The sequence below is a fragment of the Macrobrachium rosenbergii genome, chromosome 37 (assembly GCF_040412425.1).
Source record: "Macrobrachium rosenbergii isolate ZJJX-2024 chromosome 37, ASM4041242v1, whole genome shotgun sequence".
Classification (NCBI taxonomy): domain Eukaryota; kingdom Metazoa; phylum Arthropoda; class Malacostraca; order Decapoda; family Palaemonidae; genus Macrobrachium; species Macrobrachium rosenbergii.
This window is the reverse complement of record NC_089777.1, coordinates 33,935,448-33,946,536: the sequence shown is the minus strand read 5'-3', so window position 1 is coordinate 33,946,536 and position 11,089 is coordinate 33,935,448. Positions and strand designations below refer to the sequence as shown.

General features: G+C 37.4%; 1 protein-coding gene across 25 annotated transcripts in view; it reads right to left on the bottom strand.

The window, feature by feature from the left end:
* LOC136825466 (uncharacterized) overlaps positions 1–11,089 on the bottom strand; it is a 603,159-nt gene that overhangs the window by 64,951 nt on the left and 527,119 nt on the right. For 17 of the 25 annotated variants that reach the window (XM_067081958.1, XM_067081959.1, XM_067081961.1 and 14 more), the window contains 2 exons: positions 5,370–5,992; positions 1,528–1,758 (listed from right to left, as the gene is read on the bottom strand). In XM_067081958.1, the coding sequence (XP_066938059.1) occupies positions 1,528–1,758; positions 5,370–5,992 (854 nt within the window). The remainder of the gene's footprint in view (positions 1–1,527; positions 1,759–5,369; positions 5,993–11,089) is intronic. The other 8 variants (XM_067081944.1, XM_067081941.1, XM_067081956.1 and 5 more) reach the window with 2 other exon arrangements.

The window sequence follows — 11,089 nt, the reverse complement described above, 5'->3', positions numbered from 1 at the left end:
TAAAATAATTCTGTGCACAATCTCAAAAGTTCTCAATGACACAAATTTATTGTAACAAATGTAATGAGTTATCTCTTGATGCTATGCTTACTCTGAGGCATATGTGCATTTTGCATTGCAACAAAGAGTTTTGCTTAAGACCTGTAATCAGGTAACTTAAAATTAATTATAACTTACAACATCTCATCTCTGACTATGAAAAGCTTATATAAGAAGCAAAAATGGAAATAAAAATTTTTAATAAAAAGTGAAAATTATTATTTGTCACCATAAAACACCCTATTATAATAAAAATCTAATGGACTATAAGAAGAAGAGACATTAAAACTTGGTTCTTCTTAAAAATTACATTCTGGACTCAGAAGGTCAAGGTTTCTCAACAGAAAATGCCTAAAACAAAAAAACAAAAATTAAGCTTTTTTTTTAACAATTCAATTTTCCTTGTGGTTCAGCATCAGTGTTTTACTCCATGAATTACCTTACCCAGGCAAGAGAATATTTTAGGTGAACAATCTACTGTCATCAAACAATGCCACATCCAATGAAACCCGCAGTTCTGCTGCGTTTCCGTGATTTGCAATGGTCCACAGCACATTTACCTTTGGGTAAATAATGCATCTTTCAGGATCCTTCTGATCCACTACTAGTGATGCTGAGGAAGCATGTCTTAAAATCCTGATAATTTATGTGCTGAAATCTAAAACTGTACATAAATAAAGGAGTGAGAATGAATAGGTTAGTAAAAATACCAAATCATCGTGTTTAAATATAACAGTACCATGCAATAAAAGCACCCCAAAAAAGCATCATGCATAAGACAAATTCTACACCAAAGTAAATTTATCATGAATAAAAGCAAGCAGAAATGTATGGAGAAAAATATATATAAGGTCAGCAGAAAAAAAATTGGCAAATAAAACCATAAAAATGTGTCGGATGTTCCTTTTTTGCTTTTCAAGAGATCTGCAGTATTACACGCAAATTTTCCAGTGACACTAATCCTAGTACATGGTGATCAAGAACATACCATGATTCTGATAACAGGTCAATTGTAGTAACCACATGATATTTGAATTCCAGTATTATCACATTTTCAAGATCTGTCCATACCTGTGTATACAGGCATTTATAATTTTAACTAATTTTGCACAAAACTGCTTCATTTACAGTACCATTTACCAATTAACACCTAAGTTATCTTATGCCTACCTGCAAATATCCAAACAACACTGAAACTTACTTTAAATGGTCTAAGGGAACCATGAAGTGATAATACTAGAATCCAATTACAGTACAAATTGCCTGCGATCCTTTAGTAGCATAAGCCTAGGTATCTAAACAGACATTAAACTGAAAGCTTAAAATCCCTATGCGTCAAAAAGTCATATTCATAAGACTGTGGGAATTGTAGAAGTCTGGCCCCAGTAAAAGTGGGACTGTAAGTTAAGTAGGGGACTCGGTAGGCTTTTGGGGTTGGCCACAAATGTTGATGTCAGTACTGGGGACTGGGGGGAAGGGGGGTCGTACCTGGGAGTCCCTCTCCAGGCGGGCATGACGCCTGGCAGCCTGAAGCGCCGAATGATGGCGACGAAGCTGAATAAGTAGCAGCACCAACTCCTCGTGGGTTTTTCCCAAAAGTTCTCCAGCACTCACCCCTTGAAGACCTCGCACCTCGACACCAGTGTCCTGCTGCGCCAGCGGGATCGATGGTACTGACACTGATGATGTTGTCATCACCTGCGGCTGCTGCTGCTGCTGCTGGTGGAGGTGGTGGACATGATGATTGTGAAGATTATGATGATGGTGGTGGTGGTGATGGTGGTGGTGCGGGACGGTGTTAGTAGTGTGCTGCGGGGTGGTATGGAGGGAGGCTGGTCGTCCTCCTCCCCCAGAACGGCCACTTGGGGCACGCCTCGCCCTACGCTGAACAGGGGATAGGTACCACAGCCTTTGTCAGTTCACACCCAAATTCATCCACTCAGACTTGCACTCTCATTCGCAATCTCAATACAAACAAAACTGCAGGTTCACAGGCACCTTCCAAAACTAATACCTCAAGATCACACTGTTCCAAATTTGTTTTCTCATCTCAGTAACTTCTGGGAATACTACAAACACATCAAAAGATCACACAAACATTTTTCTGATATCAGATATATTATCCACTGCATTCAGAATTTGGAATAATTTCATCAACAAACTGTATGAAAGTATCAGACACTAAAATCATGCACTAGCAACACATGCAAAGTTGAGAGAGAGAGAGAGAGAGAGAGAGAGAGAGAGAGAGAGAGAGAGAGAGAGAGAGAGAGAGAGAGAGAGAGAGAGAGAGAGAGAGAGATCATACATTCCTTTCACCAAACCTTTCGAACGCATACACCCCATAGTTCAAAGCTGATCGTGCTTTCTTGGCGTGAGTCTAAACGCAACAAAGAGGGAAAGGGAATCGAGTGGCAGAAGATCTGAGGAGATAGGGGAACTTGGTATACAGAAATAGGAATGCATTAGAGTCTTTGATACAGATCCTACTGAGGATTTAACTCAGATGAACATGGACCCTTCTACACTACACTGTGGCCAACAATATGATGAAGTACAACAATCATTTGTTTAGCACTATGAGAGTAATGGTAGGGACCCAAGGTAAGTTATAGTACATCTAAGTCCACAGTATAAATTACTTACTCTTTTTTTCAGTCACACTCAAGTCCAAAGTTGGTAATGCCAGTGGTAATGATGATAAGTTGAATTAAATTAGTTAAGCTGACACTATGGGCAATAGGTTTGATCATGATTGGGTAAAATTGGGTTACTGAATGCATACATGATTGTTAGTAAGAACAGATATGATCATCTACTGATACATGGCATCTTTTAAATGATGTTAATATAATCAAAATAACAATAACAATAACAACAATACCCACAATTACAGCATATACTGGCGGGCATAGAATATAAAGGGCCTAAAATTAATATTCTTAAAGCACCTTTGCCACTTAATTCACAAACCACTCTCACGTTCTTAAGCATAGGAATATGCCAGCTAAGCTACTGCTATAAATTTTAACTAGCATACATATATATACATACATACATGCAAAGAAATATGTATGTATATATACATATTGATATGTATGTATATACTGAATTAATGTATTTGCAGTGTTTAGAGTTGGCATCTGACCACAAGGAAGAAACTTAGGTCATAAAATTCCTCATCTTTTCTTTAAAAAAATCCTCAAATTATTTCAAGGCAGTATAAGCCAGTGGAAATGATTTAGCAGTTTTACACCTAAGCGAAAAATCCTTGACATACTTTCTTCCCTTTTCTTATTAAATATGCAGTTTTCTATTATCTTGTACAGTTTGTGCAAATGCACTAGTAAATTCTTATACACTTCAAGCTTACATAACAACAGTTGTGAACATTCATCTCTTTATGGTGCAGCAGTTACAATCTGAAACTGGCTTATCATCATCAGAAGCAGGTACCGTCACCTTGGGGAAAGTATTTTCCATCCTGTTTGTTGCAAAATCCCTTCTTTGTGGTAAATATTTGTGTAAGTGACCTGTGTATAAATAAAATGTATGTGTGTGCATTTGTATATACATACATAGTTTGTGAGGAACTCCACAAGCAATGCAAGCCTGTCACATCCCGACCTTGCTTAACAATGATTAGGCCCTAAACAATAATTTTTTTCATGCACAGAATTGGAATGCTCCAAATAATTATCAGATCTATCTGTGGCAATCAAAGTCCTGTTCCATTTCATTCAGAGCAAATTACTGGTAAATCAAATATTACAAAAACTGAGCAAAGTAAATATCACAAATATATCATGTACTGTAGTAGTGTAATTCAGCACCTAAAGGTTTGATGAAATTGTCAGAACACGAAACTACGAACAAAAGAATGTTTGACATTCATATGATAGACCGTTTAGCTGCTACTAAATATTGTAGGTGATACAAAATCTATAACAATGAAGCATGTGAATAAAAATTATTATAACATTATCAATCTGAGACATTATGCAACCTGTCTTAAACAGTACCTAAACTTGATAATCATATATATATATAAAAAAATTAATCTTATTCAAGTGAAATCATTCCGATTTCAGCTACCAACGGAATTACACCTGTAAGTTAATGTAACAGTTTCAAGTAGCAGGGTACCAGTACCTATCCTAACTTGGTGAACTTATATTAAGTATATGATTTAATCTATCAATATCAAAAGAGAGAGAGAGAGAGAGAGAGAGAGAGAGAGAGAGAGAGAGAGAGAGAGAGAGAGAGAGAGAGAGAGAGAGAGAGAGAGAGTTATCATACTTATCAAATATTCTGTAACTGTCCCACTGTAAAGGGAAGTAACTACAAGAACCTGAAGTTTTCCCAACATTACTGTTCACCTAACTTGAAAGGCCATAGTACTGCATTATAAACTATACATCATATGGTTATGAAGATTCATCCTGTATAATAATAAAAGTAGTTCAATTACCACCTATCAAATATCTGGGGAAAAATTATCTGTATGAAATAACTATTTTTGGTTAATTTCAAAATATTAATGATAGAATTTTTGAGCAACTGAACAAAGAAGGGAATAAACCTTATTGACAAGGATCAGAAGAAAAAAAAATCTAATTTTTGCTCGTGTATCACCTTAACAATCAAGCATCCTGCAGTGGATGAAAAAAGAAACGTCACAATGCCTTTTATAACTCATGCTATAATTATTTATAGGTATCCCTAGAAGATTGTTCTAGTGGAATGCTAGCCAATCTAATCTACAGATGCAGATATAAGCATGCGGAATCCTTCTATTTCCTATGATCATCCCATGGGTGCTTTAACTGAACAGGATAAACAAGCCTTTATCTTACAGATTTAAAGCAAAACTAAGAAAAACTACCAAAATACACTATAAAACATGGACATAGCTGTGGCTAAAATTCTAAAGTCCCTCTAGGAACCAAGATCACAATAACTTCATGCCCACAAATCATATAAAACCCATACCATAGAATATTTGTATACCACAGACTCTTACATATCCACACACTTCTTGCAACAGGCACTTTTGGTATACCAAAAATTCTGGACACCCAATTTTCACTGAAACTAATCCCAACAGTTACTTTATTATGATAAAAGTGCTTAATCATAAGTAATAAGTCAAAAGCCTTTCCAATCAACTAACTCCCCACAGTAAGGAAATAACCCTTGAGATTTAGGAGATAAAGGTCTTAGTCGCCGGACAGAATGAAAGATTGGCTTAGGCTAGACATGGATTTCCTCCAAAGACTGTTATCAAGATGAAATCTGAAACAACAACATATAAATTTGTCTCTCCCTACCTTTGACATGGTTATTTCTGAATCAGAATACTGTTGGTGGGTGTCGTTGGCAAGTCTACCATTCAATCTCTGGTCATGAGGCCGATGATGTCGCCCATAGGTGCCATAGTCCTGGTTTTTGTACTCAGCGATATGGTTCTTGTATTCATCCTGGTGGTTCTTGTAGTTGTGGTAGTCCTGGAAGTCGTAGTGGGTGTGTTGCCTGTAGCCGCTATGCTGACTGCTCAGCGTGTTGTTGTAATCCTCCCTTGCATTCTGCTGTTGATTATCTTGGTAATTGGAAGGTCGAGTATGAGTTTCTCGGTATTTATTTGGGTAGTTTACGTGGTCCTCCTGGTAACCACTTGAGTATCCATGAGAGCTGCCATGATAATTTGAATAGGGTCCATTGCTTTGGTAGTTCTGCCCTGTCGATGGCAGACAGTGCTTATGTAACTCATCACTCTTGTAGTGGTGATATGGATTCTGCGTGTGGGGGTGGGGGTGGTGCTGGTAGTTTTGATGCATGTGCATATGTTGGTAGTTCTGAGCGAGGCCATGAGCATGGGTGGATCCCTGGGAGGGTGCCGAATTTGGGGCTTTTGAATCTGGTCGCCGTGGTAAACTATCACCAAGTTTAACATCTGAAAGGAAAACAAAAACAACTGTTAGACTTTAACAGAAAGTTATTAATACTCAAGGGAGAAAAGATGTATAATAAATTACTAGAAGACCAACCAATAAAATAAACAATAGTAAAACCTTGCCCTCTTGGAATTTAATGACTGGGAATTTGGGATAACTAGGAATGAAAATAGTCTTGGTTTGACAGTATAACTGGAATGCTAGTAAAAGATATGCAATGTCAATTTCTTTTAATTATAGCAATTAGAGTTCTAGCTTAAAGACTTCATGTTGCAATCTCAATTACCGTACTGTACAGTACCATATTTTATTTATAAGTGATAAGCTTTCTTTATGATGTCATAATTATTTTTCTTATCATAAAATGAGAATTACAGAGAGAGAGAGAGAGAGAGAGAGAGAGAGAGAGAGAGAGAGAGAGAGAGAGAGAGAGAGAGAGAGAGAGAGAGAGAGAGAGAGAGAGAGAGCAGGCAACAAATTTTGTGTGTAGTACAGGTACAATACTGGAATGGTTTGTGGAGGTTACTACAGTACTGTACGGTATATTTTCTAAGTTAACATTATGAAGCAAGGATGTCTGGCATACTTATCTTACAGTTTGTGTTCTACTCATTATTTACAATTTTGATTTGGTTTTGGGAAATGGAGGGTTATTTGCACTTCCAATGAATTTGTATATCTAAGGAGAAATTTGGGCAAACAGTATATAGGATTCATAAGATTTTCAACTGGAACTTGCTTGAATGATTATGTTAGTATAGTGTCATAGGGTGGGAGATTTGTGATTACCTGGAACACACATTAGTCATGATGGAATTCATCTTAACAGTAAAGGCAATGACAATGTATTGTGGCACATATTTCAGGATTAAATACCATGAAAGAAGAATAATAACAAATTAATATTTATCTGAAATACCAAAGTCAAATGTTAATACAAGGCTGATCAAATAACACATATGCTTATATTATCACATGAAGACATATGAAGAGCCATAAAAGCAGTAAATGAATATTGTTAAAGCAAAACATATCCCATACCAAACCCCCACAATTTCTCTCTAATGATTCCGATGGATGAAATCAGGAAGACAGACAGCTGACCTGACCTCCCTTCATGCACATCAATGCATGATGACTTCCTTTGTACTAAGTTTGACAGAAATCCCCTCAATTATGTAAGAGGATTGCAGTGACAAGTTAACCGTGGCAGACAAACTGACGGACAATATCCCTTCGTGCACATCTATGCATGATGGTCTACCTTTGTAACGCACCTAACTAAAATCCCTTCAACCATGAAATATAAATTTTAATGAAAACGCATGTTTGACAATTATTTTTAGAATGATGGTCATGGTAAAGGTCACTAAACTTGATGTCATCTCAGAGGTTCATTAGTGAAGCATGCAAGCCAAATATAAAGTTTTTATGGTTCAAAAGTTATGACAATTATACAGTTATGTATAGAATAAAAAAAAGACACAACTGGGACAATCTCCCTTTACACCCACCTGAGTTTGACTGGAAACTCTTTATTGTCTAGGAATAGTTGAGATGAAAAGGTAAAGTGTGAAAACACACACACAGATAAACAGATAACTATACAATTTCTCTTCATTCACATGTATGCCTTATGTCTATCTTTTTATCTTTATCAGATCTGACAGAAATCACATATTTGCAATGACAAGGCATGTATGACGTAAAATGATGGACAGTAATAGTGACACACAGACAATCTTCCTTCGTGAACATCTATATGTGATGGTTTACCTTTTTGCCATTAACTAAAATACCTTAGTTTTAGTAGTTCCACTGAGCTGATTAACAGCTGACACACTAGGGCCAAAACAGAGGATTACACTGCCAAGCAAGCAGACAATATCTTCATGCACATTTTTACATGACACTAACAACCAAAACAGAAACACTTCAACAGTATAGTTGATTTGATTGATTGATTTATAAAAAAAAAACTAGCTATAAAGCCAGCACTGGGCACTCTCAGCCAACAAAAAGAACGAATTGAAGCCAGATGGATGAAAGAAAAAGGTAACACAGGTAAAGTAAAAGGTTAAAAAGTGGGTGCAGTTGGGAGCCAAAGGGATGCTGCAAACAACCTATAGTGATGCCTACAGTGCACTGACAGCACTACAGTACACCTATTAGTATAGCAGGAGCTACAATAACAAAGAGAGTGGGGCAGACTCCCAAATAGATAGATAGATGACAAACAATCTCACTTTATGCCTATCTATGCTTTATGGTCTGTCTTTACAGCAAGTTCAAATGAAATCCATTCAACCATGTAGGAGGAATTGCAATAACAAGGAGACATGCGACCTATGTTCAGATATATCTGTGTAATGGTCTACTTTGTACCAAGTTTGACTCAAACTCACTCTACTGTGAAGGAGTTACAATGATAAGGTAATCATAAAATACACTGATGGGCTGGCAGTCCGACAGACAGATCTCCCCTCATCCATCATTCATGTTGTGGGTCTAAGCTTGTACCAAGCTTGAATGAGATTTCTTCAACCATGAAGAAGTTGATACGACAAGGTAAGTGTGACAGACACACTAACAGATGGATACATGGACAGATGAATGATCTCTCTCTGCACACCAAAATACCTTCAACTGCCAAGGAGGATTCCAATGACAATGTCTGACAGTCACACAGACCCAGTTAAATGGACAGATACACAAACAGACAGATGATCAATGGAAGGGAAACTAGTCCCCTTGGACTTTCTTATAAAGGGACTAATAAAAGGTTTTATCTAATGCAAACAGGCTTAGCAAATGGCTTCTAGGCAACTTTACCTCAAGGCATTCTCACAAAAGGTACCTCAGTGTTCTAAAAGTCTTAAGTAAATATGCAGGATTTTGCAAACTGTAAAATACTCCCTAGTCTCAAGGGGTCTCCGAATTAAACTTGAAACTCCTAATTTTAGTAATTTATTTTGCTATTCTATTTTATTGGTTCATTTTGCCTAGTATTTTACAATATTAATACTTTCTTGTGTACACCTGAAACTCTACGATGTACTATAAATAATTACCAAATATTTTGTCATTTATTGTTAATGTAACCTTGGAAATCAGATATTGTCTGGTAGCATTGCGCTCTGTTTACAATTTCATACACTTCGCGTGAAACTGCCTTCACCAAGATACGGAGAATGTACCACAAATACGGAAGAGAAATTTGACGCTATCGCTCCCAACGCCTAGCTTGCAGAAGTTTCCAGGCAAATGGTTGCAGTTGAAAGGCTGCCAGTAAGTAACCGTCCGTACAGTTGACATCATTTTTTTACGTTTCTTAAGAATATGGAGAAATGAAAATAAACTTCGAGTACAGCTTTCAGCATTAGCCTACAGTTACAAGTAACAAGACATCCAACCAGTCCCAATCAGCCACTCGCGAAACGGAGTTGGGTGGTCTTGAAAGAGAGGAATCGAATCGATGTGAATCTGCAAGAAACAGCGGACAACTAAAACTCTGCTATGAAAAACCGCGGGTAAAGAAGAGAAAAGATGGCAAGAGCAAAAACAATATGTATATTTTTGGACATTCCTCTGTGAAAAATACAATAGCTATATGATTTCCTATGTGGAAAAAGAACTTTTGCAACAAAACGCATATTTTTGGAAGTTCTAACGTTAATACTAGCATAATTAAAATTCCACATATACCTAAAAACTTTTCGTCCCACACTTCGTTCATCAGGCGGGGCCCTTTTGTTTGTGACAGTTAACAGTTTTCTTGAATAACCAGTTCTTCTAACCATAAAATCCTTTAAAGCGATCTCTTTAATTTCTCGCTATGCACTCTTAATGGAGTACGAGTATGGATGAAGAGGGCACCGTAAAAAAAGAGTGAAAAAACCAAACATGCACCTCCCGCAAATCACACATTCATCTGGTAAAAGCTTTGTTACTATGGTAGTGACGTGCCTACGAGACAGGCGTGATGTAGGGGGAAACAGCGAGCCAGCCAGCCAGCCAGCGCCCCGAGTCCTCTTTTTTAAAGACGATGAGGGAATCCAGGCATGCACGCAGCCAGAATACTCTTTCTCCCCTCCCATAAACTTCTACTTGTAATTCATTCTTGATTCTGTAGGCGTCAGTGCTAATAATAATAAGATACCTATAGCTCCGGTCTATACTTTCCCTTGTGCGTGTGTTATTATTCACTGATATGCTGAAGCCTACGCAAGTGTTCCAATAATATATTAGCAACATAAATAACTCGGAAGAGTTGGCTTCATTTAAGATCTAGTAATTTGCAGACAGTCTTGGAGGGTCTATATGCCGACGGCGTCTTGTGTCTAGTCACGGTTACAGATCCACGTACGTACTGCCAGACCTAAAGTTGCTTGGTTCAATGAACGACTATGTAGACGGATTTCAATGTTCAATAAGCAGGTGAGGTCAAGTCCCGTACTTCTAAATGACAGACAATTGCATTTATCTGTATCTAACTATGTATGTATGTATGTATGTATGTATGTATGTATGTATGTATATATATGTATACATACATACATGTGTGTGCGCGTGTGTGTTACAGCTGACGGTGATGTTTATCGTTCGAAAATGTCGCCATTTAAAAGGGATGTGAACTGAATTCATACATATTTTTTCTCCACTATTTCATCCAAATGCATGTCTTATTTTGCCTGTGTTGACATCTTATCTCCCGCATTTACGTCTTTGTTCAAAATATCTTATATACATTGTCAGAAGCATGAAAATCAAACAGACTAGGAGTTAAATGCAATAAACACGTAGTTACACAGACAATGCACAACTTTGTTGACGTTGTCAAAATATCGAGTACTTGAGCATAATGTGAACAGGGCCTTTCGAGACACCGTAACTGAGGCTGACTTGGTTACGAGCTGCACATTACTTTTGAGAGAGAGAGAGAGAGAGAGAGAGAGAGAGAGAGAGAGAGAGAGAGAGAGAGAGAGAGAGAGAGAGAGAGAGAGATTAAATATAAAAAACAAAATAGTTGTAATTGCCAGGATCGCTAAAGCAGAGGGTGATGTACCAAAAGGTGCCATAATAATGTGCTGAGATTA